The sequence below is a fragment of the Schistocerca serialis genome, chromosome 5 (assembly GCF_023864345.2).
Source record: "Schistocerca serialis cubense isolate TAMUIC-IGC-003099 chromosome 5, iqSchSeri2.2, whole genome shotgun sequence".
In the NCBI taxonomy this organism is placed as follows: domain Eukaryota; kingdom Metazoa; phylum Arthropoda; class Insecta; order Orthoptera; family Acrididae; genus Schistocerca; species Schistocerca serialis.
The window spans coordinates 636,506,087-636,527,487 of record NC_064642.1 but is presented as its reverse complement, the minus strand read 5'-3'; the positions used below and the strand labels follow the sequence as shown (position 1 = coordinate 636,527,487).

Below are 21,401 nucleotides of genomic sequence, written 5' to 3'. Positions count from 1 at the left end.
GTATGGGCTACCATCTTCCTCAATCAGCTTCTTCTCTTTTGTGTACTAAAGACGTTCGTCTATATAAAGTGTTGTGGCGTAGAAAGGCAGCCACGCCACGGAAGTAGCCGAAAGGCACGCGTTTAGCAGGCAAGAGATAGGTCTGTAACTGGATACGTAATGAATGCTATAAAGAAAAGTACGTAGCTTCTGTAATACTTAACTTTAATCCATCCTTGGTACATCGCTATTGCCGATATAAGTGAGACTCCATATATACACTCCTGGAAATGGAAAAAAGAACACATCGACACCGGTGTGTCAGACCCACCATACTTGCTCCGGACACTGCGAGAGGGCTGTACAAGCAATGATCACACGCACGGCACAGCGGACACACCAGGAACCGCGGTGTTGGCCGTCGAATGGCGCTAGCTGCGCAGCATTTGTGCACCGCCGCCGTCAGTGTCAGCCAGTTTGCCGTGGCATACGGAGCTCCATCGCAGTCTTTAACACTGGTAGCATGCCGCGACAGCGTGGACGTGAACCGTATGTGCAGTTGACGGACTTTGAGCGAGGGCGTATAGTGGGCATGCGGGAGGCCGGGTGGACCTACCGCCGAATTGCTCAACACGTGGGGCGTGAGGTCTCCACAGTACATCGATGTTGTCGCCAGTGGTCGGCGGAAGGTGCACGTGCCCGTCGACCTGGGACCGGACCGCAGCGACGCACGGATGCACGCCAAGACCGTAGGATCCTACGCAGTGCCGTAGGGGACCGCACCGCCACTTCCCAGCAAATTAGGGACACTGTTGCTCCTGGGGTATCGGCGAGGACCATTCGCAACCGTCTCCATGAAGCTGGGCTACGGTCCCGCACACCGTTAGGCCGTCTTCCGCTCACGCCCCAACATCGTGCAGCCCGCCTCCAGTGGTGTCGCGACAGGCGTGAATGGAGGCACGAATGGAGACGTGTCGTCTTCAGCGATGAGAGTCGCTTCTGCCTTGGCGCCAATGATGGTCGTATGCGTGTTTGGCGCCGTGCAGGTGAGCGCCACAATCAGGACTGCATACGATCGAGGCACACAGGGCCAACACCCGGCATCATGGTGTGGGGAGCGATCTCCTACATTGGCCGTACACCACTGGTGATCGTCGAGGGGACACTGAATAGTGCACGGTACATCCAAGCCGTCATCGAACCCATCGTTCTACCATTCCTAGACCGGCAAGGGAACTTGCTGTTCCAACAGGACAATGCACGTCCGCATGTATCCCGTGCCACCCAACGTGCTCTAGAAGGTGTAACTCAACTACCCTGGCCAGCAAGATCTCCGGATCTGTCCCCCATTGAGCATATTTGGGACTGGATGAAGCGTCGTCTCACGCGGTCTGCACGTCCGGCACGAACGCTGGTCCAACTGAAGCGCCAGGTGGAAATGGCATGACAAGCCGTTCCACAGGACTACATCCAGCATCTCTACGATCGTCTCCATGGGAGAATAGCAGCCTGCATTGCTGCGAAAGGTGGATATACACTGTACTGGTGCCGACATTGTGCATGCTCTGTTGCCTGTGTCTATGTGCCTGTGGTTCTGTCAGTGTGATCATGTGATGTATCTGACCCCAGGAATGTGTCAATAAAGTTTCCCCTTCCTGGGACAATGAATTCATGGTGTTCTTATTTCAATTTCCAGGACTGTACATGCAATGTTACTAATGGCGCCTTGCTAGGTAGTAGCCATGGACTTAGCTGAAGGCTATTCTAACTATCTGCTCGGCAAATGAGCGAGGCTTCGTCAGTGTAGTCGCTAGCAAAGTCGTCCGTACAACTGGGGCGAGTGCTAGTCCGTATCTCGAGACCTGCCTTGTGGTGGCGCTCGGTCTGCGATCACACAGTGGCGACACGCGTGTCCGACATGTACTAATGGACCACGGCCGATTTAAAGCTACCACCTAGCAAGTGTGGTGTCTGGCGGTGACACCACATAAAGTGATAGTTAACTTCATCAAGAGTACTGGTCACAATCTGTAGGTTTTAATGGTGTACGTAAATTATAAATATGTCTTGCTGATAAAGAAATTTCAGAATTGGTGTTAATTGTAAGCCAAGACACTTTTAATTATTTTCCAATTCAAATCAATTTTTAAAATATTTTGTACAAAACTGTAACAGTTAAGCTTTTTATTCTTGTAAATATGCATTTCTGTATTTGTTTATTCAATTATGTGTACATTGTCACTATGTGTTGCCGATGGCTAAATTGAATACACACTCAAAGGCCAAATAAAAAAAATATATTAAAAAACCGTTAGGACAGCGTGGCAAAATTTGGTGTTAATGGGCTATGGTAGCACATGACCGACGCGAGTGCCTTTGCTGACAGCAAGACATCGTTTGCATCCTGAGCTCGTGATCATGTCGGTTGGACCCTAGACGACTGGAAAACCGTCGGCTGGTTGAAAAACTCTGATGGCAGGTTTCGAGTGTGGCACAGACTCCACGAAGCCATGGACCCAAGCTGTCAACAAGGCACTGTGCAAGCTGGTGGTGACTCCATAATGGTGTGGATGCCTCTGCATGGAATGGGCTAGGTCCTCTAGTCGAACTGAACCAATCACTGACTGGAAATGGTTACGTGCGGTTACTTAGAGATCATTTGCAACCATTCATGGACTTAATATTTCCAAAAACCGATGAAATTTCTAATGATGACAATGTGCCTTGTCATCGGAACACAGTCGTTCAAAATTTGTTTGAAGAACATTCTGAACAATACGATCGAATCAATTGGTTACCCAGATCGCCCGACGTAATCGAAAGGCCAGTTCGTGCACAAAATCCTGCACACGCCAGACTTTCGCAATTATCGACGGCTGTAGAGGCAGTATGGCTCAATTTTTCTACAACGGAGGTCCACGCCACGTCGAGCTACTGTCTTATGCCGGGCAAAAGGAAGTCCGACACGATATTAGGAGGTATCCCCATTGCTTTTGTCCCCTCACTGTACGTTAAAGTCAACGCGGATTTTTATGAACCTATCTTTGTTAATAATGGCTTCCAAATATTTATAAGACTCCATCATCGTTAGCACCCCAAAATCCAACGTCAGTTCTTCAGCAACTCTTCCAGTAACCAGATGCACCATTTTCTCTAAATTAACAGTTAAACTAAACTTATGGCATTCGCTGTGCACCTTTATGACCATGTAGCTAATGTCATCCTTGCACTCTGCAAAACGCTCTATTGCATTTTTTTTTTTTTTAGGAAACCGACTTAGAAATTTCGAACTAGTTTTTATTTATTCAATATTCAAAGCTAAAATAAAGATTAATTATAAATCGTTCAGGTACAGAGACTTAAGAACAGTTCTGTCGTTAGGCATAATTTAATATATCTTAAAAATTTAAAATAAAAAATTCACTCTTTCTGCTGCTTCCGCGCGTATATTAAAAAATGAAGAAACCGCAGGACATTTGCATTACTCACAATCTTTTATTGTGTACTCGCGACTGGTTTCGGAACACTTAAAGTTCTATCATATGGTGTAAGAAATAAAATTACTTAATCATCTGAAGTCATCGTCATTCCAATATTGTCATGGAACTAAAGGTTCCGTATCAAAAGGGCAAAATGGACAAAAATTTCATAACAACCATCCCCCGTGCTGTGCTACCGGGAACACAAACAGGAAAACTATGTAAATGGACTTGTACAGTTGCGGCTGCCCCGTAAGAAGAACTCTTTGTGCTTCCTCGTGTGTTCACTTACTCTAGACCTTCAGCAAAGATTGTCGATTTTTAACTGTTTATGCCAACATAATGACGCTAAACACTGCCTATCTCGATCCAGCCAGACAGTGTGCGTTGCCAGATGGCAACAGCATGCATGCACGAGTGGTTTCTATGACATTATACTTAAATTTTCCGTTTTCTGATAACTGGTAACTCCGTGTAATAGAGGGTTAACCAATGTACGCTACCGGCCATTAAAATTGCTACACCACGATGATGACGTGCTACAGACGCGAAATTTAACCGACAGGAAGAAGATGCTGTGACATGCAAATGATTAGCTTTTGCCGGCCGCAGTGGCGGAGCGTTTCTAGGCGCTTCAGTCTGGAACCACCCGACCGCTACGGTCGCAGGTTCGAATCCTGCCTTGGGCATGGATGTGTGTGAAGTCCTTAGGTTAGTTAGGTTTAAGTAGTTCTAAGTTCTAGGGGACTGATGACCTCAGAAGTTAAGTCCCATAGTACTCAGAGCCATTTGAACCATTTGATTAGCTTTTCAGACCATTCTCACAAGTTTGGCGCCGGTGGCGACACCTACAGCGTGCTCACATGAGGAAAGTTTCCAACTGATTTCTCACACACAAACAGCAGTTGACCGGCGTTGCCTGGTGAAACGTTGTTGTGACGCCTCGTGTAAGGAGGAGAAATGTTTACCATCACGTTTCCGACTTTAATAAAGGTCGGATTGTAGCCTATCGCGATTGCGGATTATCGTATCGCAAGATTGCTGAACGCGTTGATCGACATCCAATGACTGTTAGCAGAATATGGAATCGGTGGGTTCAGGAGGGTAATACGGAACGCCGTGCTGGATCCCACGGCCTCGTATCACTAGCAGTCGAGATGACAGGCATCTTATCTGCATGACTGTAACGGATCGTGCAGCCACGTCTCGATCTCTGAGTCAACAGATGGGGACGTTTGCAAGTCAACAACCATCTGCACGAACAGTTCGACGACGTTTGCATTAGCATGCACTATTAGCTCGGAGACCATGGCTGCGGTTACCCTTTACGCTGCATCACAGACAGGAGCGCCTGCGATGGTGTACTCAACGACGACCATGGGTGCACGAATGGCAAAACGTCATTTTTTTGGATGAATCCAGGTTCTGTTTACAGCATCACTATGGTCGCATCCGTGTTTGGCGATATGGCGGTGAACGCACATTGGAAGCGTGTATTCGTCATCGCCATACTGGCGTATGACCCGGGGTGATGGTATGGGGTGCCATTGGTTACGCGTCTCGGTCACCTCTCGTTCGCATTGACGGCACTTTGAACAATGGCCGTTACATTTCAGATGTGTTACGACCCGTGGCTCTACCCTCCAATTGATCCCTGCGAAACCCTAAATTTCAGCAGGATTTGCACGACCGCATGTTGCAGGTCCTGTACGGGCCTCTCTGGATGGAGAAAATGTTCGACTGCTGCCCTGGCTAGCACATTCTCCAGAACTCTCACCAATTGAAAACGTCTGGTCAATGGTGGCCGAGCAACTTGCTCGCCACAATACGCCAGTCACTACTCTTGATGAATTGTGGTATCGTGTTGCAGCTGCATGGGCAGCTGTACCTGTACACGCAATCCAAGCTCTGTTTGACTCAATGCCCAGGCGTATCAAGGCCGTTATTGCGGCCAGAGGTGTTTGTTCTGGGTACTGATTTCTCAAGATCTATGCACCCAATCTGCGTGAAAATGTAATCACATGTCAGTTCTAGTATAATGTATTTGTCCAATGAATACCCGTTTATCATCTGCATTTCTTCTTGGTGTAGCAATTTTAATGGCCAGTAGTGTAGTTACTACCACACATTCTTGTGCAATTCTTTGGTCACTGGAATCTCTCCGCATCTTTCTGCGTATTGCAATTTCACGAACATTAGTGTACTCGAACGTTTGGAGTGCTGTGTAACGAGATATAGCGGGGGGTCATTCGTCAGAGACACCCCTAGCAGCCAGTCGGCCGAGATGCGTATCAGGGGAGGAGGGGGACGCAGGGTCCGCTAATTGAGACGTGGGCGGCTAGGGGCGCGTCACAGAGCGGAGAGGGTGTTTCCCCGTCCGCGGAGACACTGACGCGCAGTGTTCGGCCGGCGCTGAAAGAGAGCGATTGTTGCAACCGGGTGCCGGAGCCGGCTCCGCATCTGCGCATGCGCCGTGCGGCCGCGGCGGCAGCCCGAGTGGCGCGCGGCAGCGGCAGTAGTGGTGCGTCGGCGGAGCGTCCAGCAGCATCCAGGAGCGTCAGTGGAGTGCCGACATGGACGGGCCGCCGCTCTTCCGCAGGAGCGCCGACCACGGTGAGTGGGCCACCGGCCGAGCGTTGGCGGGAGGCGTGCCGGCCTGCGGCGAAGCGCTGATACTTTACTACGCTCCGAACACGCCGGTGTCGATCGTCCAGAGTGTCAGAGGTGGCCAAACGTTTAATCGCTATAAGTGGATTGCAAAAGATATTTCCATAGAGTTTTCAGCGTTTACGTGTGCGATTCAATAATCTGCTCTGATAAACTTCGGGCTACCAAAGGAGTATCAGTTTTCGATGATGCTGACCTATAGTCATACACTGGTTTTTGTTCCCCTTTCTTAAGGAATAAACCGCCACTTGACTGTATATTTCAAAAGAAATCCGTTGGAATTCGATTACTCGATAAATAGTACAATTCTCAAGGCTGTCAATACAACTAAGTACCTGGGTGTTATAATTACGAACAACTTCCGTTGGAAAGACCACATAGATAATATTATGGGGCAGGCGAGCCAAAGGTTGCGTTTCATTGGCAGGACACTTGGAAGATGCAACAAGTCCACTAAAGAGACAGCTTACATTACTCTCGTTCGTCCTCTGTTAGAATATTGCTGCGCGGTGTGGGATCCTTACCAGGTGGGATTGACGGAGTACATCGAAAGGGTGCAAAAAACGGCAGCTCGTTTTGTACTATCACGTAATAGGGGAGAGAGTGTGGCAGATATGATACGCGAGTTGGGATGGAAGTCATTAAAGCAAAGACGTTTTTCGTCGCGGCGAGATGTATTCCCGAAATTTCAGTCACCAACTTTCTCTTCCGAATGCGAAAACATTTTGTTGAGCCCAACCTACATAGGTTGGAATGATCATCAAAATAAAATAAGAGAAATAAGAGCTTGAACCGAAAGGTTTAGGTGTTCGTTTTTCCCGCGCGCTGTTCAGGAGTGGAATGGTAGGGACATAGTATGATTCTGGTTCAATGAACCCTCTGCCAAGCACTTAAATGTGAATTGCAGAGTAATCATGTAGATGTAGAAGTAGATGTACAATATAGTTTTCGGTTTCCACGGCATTATCGAGGTCAGTGCTCTTAGACCATTAACGTATTTTGCTTTGTACTGCGCGTGCTGACATATTATTTCACCCCATTATCGAGTACAACGGTCGTAGACCACTAAGATGATTGCTGTGTACTGTGCAGGACGACATCGAAACAGTTTAACACGTTCGCTTAACATGATCTAAATGGTACGAAATTACCGTCCTGTAGAAGTGCAGCACATTATCTTACAGCCCAATGTAGATAAATGCAAAAGTTTGTAGGCATAATTTTTACGGAAACTCGTGTAGTGCGTCAAGTCATCTAAGTCTATTTTTGAGCGTTTAATATGTGTTTTAATGCGTGATAGGCGCAAATAAACACAAGACAAGGCATCAATTTCGTACCATTTATATCGTGTTAAGCAAATGTGTTGGACTGTGTCTGCCATGCTGCAAAGTACACAGCAAAATGATGTTGACGGTCTACGAATATTTTACTCGATGATGGCGTGAAATAATACGTCACCCTGCACAGTATACAGCAAAATACGTTCATGGTGTGAGATCATTGTTGTCGACATTCACGTGAAAGCTGAAATCTAGATCGTGTACAGAAACAAACGTTATTGAAAAAATTTTAAAGCTTGAGCACTGTGCAGCTTTGACGTGATCGGTGATGGCCATTGTTTACACATGCCGACAACAGATGCTTTTATTAAGTAGTCTGTGACTACAGCACGTGCAGCCAGTGGGTGTTACAATGCGTCATCTACGTAGTCTCTTACTACAGCCGTCGTTTATGTTGCTACAAGAACAAAATGATTCAAAGTGATCCGACTATGCATGTTATGGGTCATATGTGGCAAGCGTCGCCATCGTCATTTCTTTGAAGCAAGCTGTTTAAACTTTAATTCTATATCAATCTTCCTGGCGGATTAAAACTGTGTGCCCAACCGAGATTGGAAATCGGAACCTTTACCTTTCGCGGCAAAATGCGCAGCCGCCTGAGCAACCCAAGAGCCACTCACCACCCTTCCCCCGTGGGGACCGGTTGTTTGTGTTGTCCTTATCATTCCATCATCAACATCATCATCATCATTCGTGACAGTGGCTATATTCGACTGTGTAAAAAGACTGGACTGTGTAAAAGTTGGAACTTTGTACGGACGCTGATGACCGCGCAGTTGAGCGCCCCACAAACCAAACATCATCATCATCATCATCACAGCTGTACTTACGCCAGTACCTCTTCTCAGACCTTCCAAAATTCACAAAAGATCTCTTGCAAAACTGGCGGAACTAGGACTCGTGGGAGAAAGGATATTGTGGAGACATGACTTAGTCACACCTTGGAGAATATTTTCCAGAACTAAAACAATTTATTCTGTATAATTCCATATTCCTTCGCGATGTTTATATGTACATTTGATACATGTTATGTTAATTGCCGCCCCGACTCTAAAATATATGTAGCTTTCATTAGAATTTTCTCCTAGGAGACCGCTGGATATACCAAAGAAGCCACGTTTTTCATTCGCTATGTAAGTCAGAAACGATATTAGTACGAACTTCTTTAGTATTTACTAATAAGGTAGTGACTTATCGCTGCAAATATTCTCGTTCCTCGAAGTCTGCAGGAAAACAGGTATTTTAGTCATTGTGTGTAAATAGAATACAGCAGCACAAATTTCTCTGACGTTGAATTATACGATGATGATATTTTGGTGCTGAGTGAAGAATCACCGAATATTACAACTCTTAAAATATCTTTCATTGCAGTCTAATGTCGTAGTTTTGGTACTGGCTACTGGTTTCGTTCAATTACTGAACCTCTTTGAATCATAGTGATTGCAGTAATTTGCAAGTGCGATGTACAGCGTCCACGAGTCAGTGACATCTTTGTCGCGCAGATTATGTTTATTTTTTGTATGTTGTAATGACAGCGCAATGCTGGTGTATACGATATCCCAGGAGGAGATGCGAGGATTCTGGATGACAGAATTGGTCGTGCGAAGATGATGTTTTGACTATCTCCACGAAGAAACACTTGTAAGTGTTTAATATCATAATAAAATGGTTTTACTTACTTTTATCATGTTAGCTATCGCAGGCAAGCACTCAAGAGTAGAGCATCCGACTTTTTATGAAGCCTCGCGGGTTAGCTGCGTGGGCGAGGGCGTCTTGCCACGGTACGCTCGGCTCTCTCCCGTCGGAGGTTCGAGTCCTCCCTCGGGCCTTGGTGTGTGTGTGTGTGTGTGTGTGTGTGTGTGTGTGTGTGTGTGTGTGTGTGTTGTCCTTAGAGTAAGTTAGATTAAGTAGTGTGCAAGTCTAGGGACCGATGACCTCAGCAGTTTGGTCCCGTAGGAACTTACCACCACCACTTTTTATGAAAAATAGAAAAGCATTTTAAATAAATAGACCTTTATTTACATTCTGCATTTTTATTATTCGCGTCTACATATTTATTCATCAAAACAGTCACCCTGTCCACGAACACATTTCTCCCGAGTGACGAGTTTGTTGATAACGTCACTGTAGTATGTTTAACTTTGTTGATGGAGCCACAACCTCACCTATGCTTCCAGCGCTTCATCGCTGCCGAATTGATGTTGTCGAAGATGCTCTTTAAGTTTTGGAAACACACAAAAATCAGACGAGGCCAAGGGGGGATTGTGTGGGGGGATGATCGATGGCAGTGAACCAGAGGCGTCGGATTGTTGCAGATGTCACAGCGCTCGTGTGTAGTCTGGCATTGTCGTGCTGAAGGACAGAGTACTCCATGTGTGGATGCAATGTTCGACTTCGATACTCGAATACAGCCCACTGTTTCTCACGTACCAACATAGTTCCCTTGCACATCGCCGTGTGACATGCGACAATTTGGAGCCCTCTAGCGGCAGTGGGCTGGAATATGTAGACATTAAAAATAAATATGTACAATGTTAATGCCGTTTGTTTCATTTAAAATACTTTAAGAGTTTCTACATTAAAATTTTTGGGGTATTGCTTTTCAACACGCCCTGTTTGTGGGGTTACAAATTTATAAACTACTAAATTTTCAGTGGTTCATATTTCCGGTAGTTAGCACTGAATTTTGCTACAGTTAACAATGCTCTGCTCCATTCTCCATGACTCCCTGGTGGGATATACAAATGGAGCTGCTAAGAGCGTATGTCTGTTGTACAGTAGAGTACTATTGTACCAATAGTATTATAGAGAGATTTATTGTAATATAAAGAGATATATTATACAGACATCTATCGAATTACAACGATACAAGGTTAACTATTGATGTGACATCAATCATACGCCGGCCGCGGTGGCCGAGCGGTTCTAGGCGCTTCAGTCCGGAACCGCGCGACTGCTACGGTCGCAGGTTCGAATCCTTCCTCCAGTATGGATGTGTGTGATGTCCTTAGGTTAGTTAGGTTTAAGTAGTTTTAAGTTCTAGGGGACTGATGGCCTCAGATGTTACGTCCCAGCCGGCCGGGGTGGCCAAGCGGTTCTAGGCGCTACAGTTTGGAACCGCGCGAACGCTCCGGTCGCAGGTTCGAATCCTGCTTCGGGCATGGGTGTGTGTGATGCCCTTAGGTTAGTTAGGTTTAAGTAGTTCTAAGTTCTAAGGGACTGATGACCTCAGAAGTTAAGTCCCATAGTGCTCAGAGCCATTTGAACCATTTGAACATCAATCATATCTTTCATAAAATTAAAACTGCGTGTTGAGAACATTCACCATCAACCTAAAGGTACGATAAAAATTGCACTGCTTGTCTTAGCGTATTTCTATGTTTCTTTATGAGGGCAGCCGAGCTCAAAACACGACCTAGGAGTCCATTTCGCATAGCGACACGTGCACTACCTCACTTCTGTCTTCGTCCAGTCCTACTAACGAAAATCTGACATTGTTATGTCTGGAGATCTTGGTTTCCAAATGATAATACTAGTACGACCCAGAGATCCATTAGTGCTGGTGTAACTGAGACGTTACCTCACAAGAGTGAGAGTATGTGGAGAAGGCCCATCAATTGCGAGGTACGTTTCATTTCGTGAAATTAATTATGTTTTTGGACAGGAATACGTTTATTTTAATAGCGTGCTAGAAGATAATTTACTAAAAGTGGTGTCCTTCTGCATGTACAATCTTTCTCGTCTTTTCGGTTAACAGATTGTTTCCGCGATAAAGAAATGTAGATTCTTTTGGGGTGATCCGCTCATGAAGCTAGTTTTCGATATCCTTAAGAGATAAGAGGTGTTTTTTTAGAAAGGTCATGTGGCATGGATCAAAACAAACAGCCATCGGAATGAGAGAATATGCGTGGGGGGGGGGGTAAAATATCCCATGGAAATCCCGTCGACATTTCCTTCACTAGATTTGCTACATGTGGCTCGTCATTGTCATGTAGAAGATGACTTTGTCATGTATCTGAGCATTTATTTATTTAGAGGTCAAGTTCCGTAGGACCAAATTCAAGAGCAAATCTCCAAGGTCATGGAACGTGTCAGTACATGAAATTACAACTTAAAAGTAATAACAGATAAAAATAAAATGTTTATGAACCCAGAAAAAGTCAAGCCATAAGTTTAAGTAAACGCAATCAGTAATACAACAATAATCAGCTTAACTTTTTAAGGAACTCCTCGACAGAATAGAAGGAGTGACCCATGAGGAAACTCTTCACTTCCGATTTGAGAGCGAGTGGATTACTGCTAATATATTTGAATTCTAGTGCTACCTTATTGAAAATGGATACAGCAGTATACTGTACACCTTTCTGCACAAGAGTCCGACCCAAATGCGCGTTTGATTTCTGCCGAGTTTTAACTGAGTGAAACCTGCTTATTCTTGGGAATAAGCCAATATTGTTAGCAAGAAATTACAGTAAGGAATATATATATATATATATATATATATATATATATATATATATATATATATATATATATATATATATATTGACAGGCCAATGTCAAAATACCCAGACTCGTGAACAGAGATCGACAAGAAGTTTATGAATTTAAACACCACTTATTGCCCGAACCGCCCGTTTCTGACCCAAAAATATCCTTTTATAATGGGAAGAATTATCCCAAAATATAATACCATACGACATAAGCGAATGAAAATAAGCAAAGTAAACTAATTTTCGTGTCGAACGATCACTCACTTCAGATACCGTTAGAATAGTAAAAATGGCAGCATTAAGTCCTTGAACAAGATCCTGAACGTGGGCTTTCCACGACAGTTTACTATCTATCCGAACACCTAGAAATTTGAACTGTTCAGTTTCACTAATCATATGCCCACTCTGTGAAGTTAAAACGTCAGGTTTTGTTGAATTGTGGGAGTTTAACTGCTCGATTCAGATTGAGCAACTGTGTTTCGTAGCTTTTAGTATTCGTCTACTGATCCAGTTGGAGCAACTAATTGTACACCAAACCGACCAGGACAAATTGTCACACGCTTCAGAACCGCTGTGTCTGAATCCTTAAACCAATCTCTACACTTTTTGTTTCCAACACTCCATACGCTTCCATTAGCAAACGATCACTTTCGGCAGCAGATATCTTCAAAAGCAGAGGAGCAAAACTCCCCGCAGATGCTGTTTTGCAGGTACATAGTACGACATTTTAAAGGCACTAAATTGGTATGGTCTTTTCACTTTACTCGAAAGTCACACACAGATCTTAAAGCCTAACGTCTCAGCTATTTTGTCGAAAACTGACATTTTGACACCATGGCTGTGTACAAAATACTGGTTGATTCTTGCAGAGAAAAGAAGAGTAACCAGCCGCTTTTTATAGTGTTATATAATTACACAAATAGCACCGTTACCGGTTTCGATCATCAGACGGATTGTGCACGTTAAGATACATTTTCCTTGTAGCTTACATTACTTTCCAACTTGCATACCGCCATATAACAAAAATCTTTAGGGTGGTGATGCCCTAAAACCAAAACATGATGTGAGAAACTGTCTTTTGTAATCGTGCCTGTTAACGATTGACAAATGACATAGACAAATTATTAAAGACAAAATGTTCTCGAAACTTCCGCGCCGTTACTTTGCAATACGTACTGCTCGTGGTCATACAGTAGCGAACACTACATGAAGCCCTTTCTTCATGTTTATGTACACACATATGTGAAGCATCACACATACACACCATTTTGCCACATAGAAGGATGTTCACAAAGATGGCGATACAACAACAATAACAATGTCAAAGAATTCCTCTCACAGATATTTCGATATATACATTGATATAACGGTAGAAATTTACAAACTATAAACGTTTCATTGTTTGCAGAGTATATTAAATGAGAGATAATTATAATTAACGTGAATAAGCCGTCTGTCGATGAGCCTATCGGTTCTAAACCGGTAACGAAGCTATTTGTGTAAATAAATATCGTTACAAAAATTGGCTGGTTGCTGTTACCTTCTCCGCAAGAATCAGCCATCTCGTGTAAGTGACCACTGTACTGCACTAGTACAAACTACTGGTCGCCTTCGCCAACAGCGGGAATTCAAACTGCCAATGGTTACTCACTAAAGTATTCTAGAAAACAGTCCAAGGAATTGTATCTCGCCAAGCGCCCCTTCCAACGTAACAGCGTGAATAACAACAAATGCAGTTTACCTCGGAAAGTGCTGGAAATGGAGTATATGCTGGAACGGAATATTGCAGAATATTTTCCTGCAGTGACCGAACAAAAAGTTATCCATAATTCCGATTGTACCTTTGGTGCAAACTTCGCGGAAGAAGCGATGAGAGATTATTCATCCCGAGAGCTTATTTGGTCAGCATCGCGATAAGCTTTTGTTTAATAGGTACACATTACAATCCTTCGTCAGACGACAATAATCTTTCTCGAAACGTTGCCTCCGTACTACGAACAAACGCGCTTCAGAGCGCGAGAAAGTTTTATAGCTCTTTTAAAATTTCTTTCCTGGAAATTGTGACTCTCAGTGCTTTGCCATCGATTACATTTTTCCTTTCCAGAAGCAGGTTTAACAAAGGACGTTATTTTTCAGACAGATGCTATATTCTAGCGTGACAATTTTGTTTCTTTTGTTACCGTTTGCTGTGAATGTTTGAATTACGTGAAGGGAAGTTCTCCTACCTGTGTATATATATATACATATACCGTTATGAAGTGATACTTTTGAGCAGTTTTAATCAAAATTCCGGACTGGTCATGTAAACCATCGACCAGTCATGCGCCGCGCTGGTTTCATCCGTAACAACCATAGCTTCATCCTGCATGTATACACCGCGACCTTTTTATAACTGTAAATAACACTTTTGTGTGGTTGGCTCGTTGACTGAATGTGGTATTCTGTAGATAGAATGTGACCCGTAGCTGGAATAAAGGCATAAATATTTTCCTGGATCATCATAGATTTTGGTGCGGCTATATCGCAACTTGTGTGAATATGATTCTTTCTATAACTTTTGTCACGATATTTAATTTTCTAACAGAAAAGGATTACGTGACCTCAGAATGATGTTTCGCTTGTTCTCATGGACATGTCATGTACTATTATTGCTGATTACAACTACGCGCATTAGTGGCTGATCGAACATGTCATGAATCGCTAGCTATTATTATTTGATTTATACAAATAAATTACCCTAATTGACGTATATATAATATCAACTTACTGGTTAACTTTGACGGCCGGAGTGGCCAAGCGGTTCTAGGCGCTATAGTCTGGAACCGCGCGACCGCTACGGTCGCAGGTACAAATCCTGCCTCGGGCATGGATGTGTGTGATGTCCTTATGTTAGTTAGATTTAAGTAGTTCTAAGTTCTAGGGGACTGATGACCTTAGAAGTTAAGTCCCATACTGCTCAGAGCCATTTGAACCATTTCAACATGGTTAACTTTATATCTACGTTGATGGTCCATGAGGTGGTTTAATTTGTGTTTTGGAGTGACCATATAAACCATATTTTTATTTCAGTTCGACACTTACACTACTGGCCATTAAAGTTGCTACACCATGAAGAAATGCAGATGATAAACGGGTATTCATTGGACAAATAAATTCTACTAGAACTGACATGTGATTACATTTTCACGCAATTTCGGTTCATAGATCCTGAGAAATCAGTACCCAGAACAACCACCTCTGGCCGTAATAACGGCCTTGATACGCCTGGGCATTGAGTCAAACAGAGCTTGGATGGCGTGTACAGGTACAGCTGCCCATGCAGCTTCAACACGATACCACAGTTCATCAAGAGTAGTGACTGGCGTATTGTGACGAGCCAGTTGCTCGCCCACCATTGACCATACGTTTTCAATTGGTGAGAGATCTGGAGAATGTGCTGGCCAGGGCAGCAGTCGAACAGTTTCTCTATCCAGAGAGGCCTGTACATGGACCTGCAACATGCGGTCGTGCATTATCCTGCTGAAATGTAGGATTTCGCACGGATCGAATGAAGGGTAGAGCCACGGTTCGTAACACATCCGAAATGTAACGTCCACTGTTCAAAGTGCCGTCAATGCGAACAAGAGGTGACCGAGACGTGTAACCAATGGCACCCCATACCATCACGTCGGGTGATACGCCAGTAAGGCGATGACGAATACACACTTCCAATGTGCGTTCACCGCGATGTTGCCAAACACGGATGCGACGATCATGATGCTGTAAACAGAATCTGGATTCATCCGGAAAAATGACGTTTTGCCATTCGTGCACCCATGGTCGTCGTTGAGTACACCATCGCAGGCGCTACTGTCTGTGATGCAGCGTCAAGGGTAACCGCAGCCATGGTCTCCGAGCTGAGAGTCCATGCTGCTGCAAACGTCGTCGAACTGTTCGTGCAGATGGTTGTTGTCTTGCAAAAGTCCCCATCTGTTGACTGAGGGATCGAGACGTGGCTGCACGATTCATTACAGCCATGTGGATCAGATGCCTGTCATGTAGACTGCTCGCGATACGAGGCCGTTGGGATCCAGCACGGCGTTCCGTATTACCCTCCTGAACCCACCGATTTCATATTCTGCTAACAGTCATTGGATGTCGACCAACGCGAGCAGCAATGTAGCGATACGATGAACCGCAATCACGATAGGCTACAATCCGACCTTTTTCAAAGTCGGCAACGTGATGGTACGCATTTCTCCTCCTTACACGAGGCATCACAACAACGTTTCACCAGGCAACGCCGGTCAACTACCGTTTGTGTATGAGAAATCGGTTGCAACCTTTCCTCACGTCAGCACGTTGTAAGTGTCGCCACCTGCGCCAACCTTGTGTGAAAGCTCTTAAAAGGTAATCGTTCGCATATCACAGCATCTTCTTCCTGTCGGTTAAATTTCGCGTCTGTAGCACGTCATCTTCGTGCTGTAGCAATTTTTAATGGGAGTAGTGTAACAATATAAATGTTGTTGAACATTGTATATCTCAAAAAGTTCTTGACCGAACACTTTGAAATTTTGATATAATGTTCCATTGATATAGGCGCGTACCTTTATTTACCTGTCTTTTAAATATATGTAATACATGTATTTATAAAAAATTAATAAGAGGAAAACGTTATAAAATGTGCAATAATGTAACGTTGCTAGAAAACACATAAGTCGTATGATTAGGATATTACGACATAACGTGAATTTTCAATAACAATAAACGAGGCTCAAGACAGGGAGAGGGAGAAAGGGGGATGGACAGAGTGGTGGGATGAAATGGACAGAAAACGGGAAGGAGGAGATGGACGGAGAGAGGGGCAGGACGAGAGGGAGAGGAGGGGGAATGGGAAGATAGACAGAGAAAGAGGGGGAGGAGGGAATGGGCTGAGAGAGGTGGAGAGATAAGGAGCAGGAAGACATGGATAGAGAGAGAGGGGGAACGAGGAGGTGAAAGAGAAAGAAAGGGGAAGGGGAGATGGACAAAGACAGAGAGAGAAGAGATTAGGATGTATATTCAATTTCCATACACATTAAAAACGTATGCTTTCTCTTTTCTTTATTTTCCATTTAAGCAGACTGAGCCACACCAAGGCGTGGACGGATACAGACATTTCTGTATAAATGTTTTGTCTGCGTCTGTAAAGTAATGGTTTTATTCTCTGGCCGTGGTCCGTAACAAAATCCTTGGCAAACATTATACCGCGATTAGAGGGACACATATGTCTTGTGCAAGTTTTCGTGCGGGATCTCATAAGGTTCAACTCCACAACTGAGCTATCAGCGAATCTTCTTTCAACCACAGAACTTTTGTTGTGTACAGTTGGAAATCGACTTGTGAGAAAAACTGGGAAGTTGCTTGAGCGATGCTTAACGGTTCCGGATTTCCAAGAATACGGCGTGAACAGTAGTGAGATCGGCCGTCAAACTACTCTCACTGGCGTCTGGGTAGCCGCAGAGAGACGCCCACAGCCAGCATCGCGTGGCGTCTTGGTGTGTGACGGAGAGGTGCTAGCAATTATGGAAGTACGAGAGGGAAGAGAAACGGAAGCAGGAGCAGATGGAGAAGTCACTCAGGGACGGTAACAATTTTTTTATATCTGTTGTAAACTGTAGAAAATTTCTCGCTTTGGCCACATAAACTCCTATAAGTGTATTGCAATACGCTAACAATTATTGCCTTTCCACGAAAATTGTGAGGAACATTATTTCAGATTTATCGCTCAACATCTCCGTTATTTACTACCGAAGGGGTGCCAACCCGGGAAAAGAAAATAGTCAAAAGAAAAATAAGTAAGAAGAGAGATTCTGGAACTGTGCCTTTATCATAACGTAGCATTACATGAACATGCAGCCAAACTGAAGATGAACTTACAGAGTTCGATACATGTATTAGCCGGCCAGAGTGACCGAGTGGTTCTAGACACTGCAGTCTGGAACCGCGCGATCGCTACGGTCGCAGGTTCGAATCCTGCCTCGGTCATGGATGTGTGTGATGTCCTTAGGTTAGTTAGGTTTAAGTAGTTCTAAGTTCTAGGGGACTGATGACCTCAGATGTTAAGTCCCATAGTAAACAGAGCCATTTTTGATACATGTTGTTGTGGTCTTCAGTCCAGAGACTGGTTTGATTCAGCTACTCTATCCTGTGCAAGCCTCTTCATCTCCCAGTACCTACTGAAACCTACATCCTTCTGAATCTGTTTACTGTATTCATCTCTTGGTCTCCCTCTACGATTTTTACACTCCACACTGCCCTCCAATACTAAATTGGTGATCACTTGATGCCTCAGAATATGTCCTACCAACCGATCCCTTCTTCTACTCGTGCCTCAAATTTCTCTTCTCCCCAATTCTATTCAATACCTCCTCATTAGTTATGTGATCTACCCATCTAATCTTCAGCATTCTTCTGCAGCACCACAATTCGAAAACTTCTATTCTCTTCTTGTCCAAACTATTTATCGTCCATGTTTCACTTCCATACATGGCTACACTCCATACAAATACTTTCATAAATGACTTCCTGACACTTAAATATATATTGGATGTTAGCAAATTTCTATTCTTAAGAAACGCTTTCCTTGCCATTGCCAGTCTACATTTTATATCCTCTCTACTTCGACCATCATCAGTTATTTTGCTCCCCAAATAGCAAAACTCCTTTACTACATTAAGTGTCTCATTTCCTAATCTAATTCCCTCAGCATCACCTGACTTAATGCGACTACATTCCATTATCCTCGTTTTGCTTTTGTTGATGTTCATCTTATATCCTCCATTCAAGACACTGTCCATTCCATTCAACTGCTCTTCCAAGTCCTTTGCTGTCTCTGACAGAATTACAATGTCATCGGCGAACCTCAAAGTTTTAATTTCTTCTCCATTGATTTTAATTCCTACTCCGAATTTCTCTTTTGTTTTCTTTACTGCTTGCTCAATATACAGATTGAATAACATCGGGGATAGGCTACAGCCCTGCCTCACTCCCTTCCCAGCCACTGCTTCCCTTTCATGTCCTTCGACTCTTACAACTGCCTTCTGGTTTCTGTACAAATTGTAAATAGCCTTTCGCTCCCTGTATTTTACCCCTGCCACCTTCAAAATTTGAAAGTGAGTATTCCGGTCAACATTGTCAAAAGCTTTCTCTAATTCTACAAATGCTAGACACGTAGGTTTGCCTTTCCTTAATCTATCTTCTAAGATAAATCGTAGGGTCAGTATTGCCTCACGTGTTCCAGTATTTCTACGGAATCCAAACTGGTCTTCTCCGAGGTCTGCTTCTACTAGTTTTTCCATTCGTCTGTAAGGAATTCGCGTTAGTATTTTGCAGCTGTGACTTATTAAACTGATAGTTCGGTAATTTTCACATCCGTTAACACCTGCTTTCTTTGGGATTGGAATTATTATATTCTTCTTGAAGTCTGAGGGTATTTCGCCTGTTTCATACATCTTGCTCACCAGATGGTAGAGTTTTGTCAGGACTGGCTCTCCCAAGTAGTTCCAATGAAATGTTGTCTACTCCGGGGGTCTTGTTTGGACTCAGGTCTTTCAGTGCTAATTAGGAGTATTCTACCTTATTTCATGCCCCCTAATCAATAGCTACATCAGTTGTTGGTATGATACTATTGTTGCACACAACTGAAGGAGACGTACTGCGCGGTCGATACCTTGCGCCCAGTGAGCTGCACTGTGTAAAATGTAAACTTCCACGAGGGAAGCGTTTCGTGCTATTATGCCGCAGTCGACTGGATTTCAGAGTTAAGTCCTACTTTTCGTCCCCGTCTGTAGAGGAAGTTTTCAAGGGTATTAGTAGCTTCATTGAATGTCTGATTGACGCCCTGTCTCGCCGATGACTGCAGCAAAATTCCGTTTACACATGAAAGGCACGTGCCCACGGCGTAATAACCAGGAATGTTGTATTATGTGTGAGCTGTACACTGTCTTTGGTCATGAGAGGATCTTTTCTTTGATTGGAGGTCTCTAGGCAGGAGAGACAGATCCTTGTGGGGCTGCAGGTGTCGAAGCTGAGAGGTCGTTGCGAGCAGACGTACAAGGGCTAATGTGAAACTTCCTGGCAGATTAAAACTGTTTGCCGGACCGAGACTCGAAATCGGGACCTTTGCTTTTCGCGGGCAAGTGCTCTACCATCTGAGCTATCCAAGCACGACTCACTCCCCGTCCTCACAGCTTTATTTCTGCCAGTACCTCGTCTCCTACCTTCCAAACTTTACAGGAGCTCTCCTGCGAACCTTGCAGAACTAGCACTCCTGAAAGAAAGGATATTGCGGAGACATGGCTTAGGCACAGCCTGGGGGATGTTTCCAGAATGAGATTTTCACTCTGCAGCGGATTGTGCGTTGGTATGAAACTACCTGGCAGATTAAAACTGTGTGCCGGACCGAGACTCGAACTCGGGACCTGAAGTTTCATATCAGTGCACACCGCTGCAGAGTGAAAATCTCATTCTGGAAACATCCCCCAGGCTGTGGCTAAGCAATGTCTCCGCAATATCCTTTCTTTCGGGCGTGCTAGTTCTGCAAGGTTCGCAGGAGAGCTTCTGTAAAGTTTGGAAGGTAGGAGACGAGGTACTGGCAGAAGAAAAACTGTGAGGACGGGGCATGAGTCGTGCTTGGGTAGCTCAGATGGTAGAGCACTTTCCCACGAAAGGCAAAGGTCCCGAGTTCGAGTCTCGGTCCGGCACACAGTTTTAATCTGCCAGGAAGTTTCACATCAGCGCACACTCCGCTGCAGAGTAAAAATCTCCTTCTGGAAGGGCTAATGTACTTGTTTCTTCGGGAGGCGTGGCCAGTATTTCCGCGCAGGCATTTTTCTAATGGAAGTCTGAGAGCCGGCCTTGCAGGACGGAGCGGTTTGGCTGTCGTCGCGGCATGCTTGCCGGTGCTGCTGCTGTCCCGGCGTGCTTCAGGCCAGTGTCTTCCTCGGGTACCCTGCTCGGGAATAGAATCCTGAAATTGCCACCACTTAGTCCACGGTGAGCATCGTTTGTGAGAATTCTTGAAAAAGCCATCTCTGTCGCAGCTTGCTGTGTTGGAGCTGTTGTTGCCTGCCTCCCAGCGTGGTTTGGAATTTAGTAGTCATACGGCCGCACGGTGATCGATTGGTTCTTTGATAAACGAACTATCAACACGTGCTCAGCTCTCTACCGTAAATCAGTTGGTTTGCGTATTTTAGAGTTCGTTCCTCTTCAGAAAACTGTAGGCGCCCTGTTTTAATTTGAGATTTAACGACTGTGACTTATGTTTTCGTTTTGAGGCCTAGCGGTTTGGCTATGCTGCAAGTGGGATCTTATCATACAACTGTGTTGGATTAAGAAGCTCTGCCTTGTGCCAGACACGTTATTTGTACTTAGTAGCATAGCCTGTGTTTTAAGTTACCACAGCCACCTTGCAGAACTGTCAA

At 44.5% G+C, this 21,401-nt stretch overlaps 1 protein-coding gene across 1 annotated transcript in view; it reads left to right on the top strand.

Annotated features, from left to right (window-relative positions):
* Positions 1 to 5,935: 5,935 nt before the first annotated feature.
* LOC126481330 (muscle, skeletal receptor tyrosine protein kinase-like) overlaps positions 5,936 to 21,401 on the top strand; it is a 617,768-nt gene continuing 602,302 nt past the window's right edge. The window contains exon 1 of the mRNA XM_050104999.1: positions 5,936 to 6,071. Within this exon, the coding sequence (XP_049960956.1) occupies positions 6,032 to 6,071 (40 nt within the window). The 5' untranslated portion in view covers positions 5,936 to 6,031. The remainder of the gene's footprint in view (positions 6,072 to 21,401) is intronic.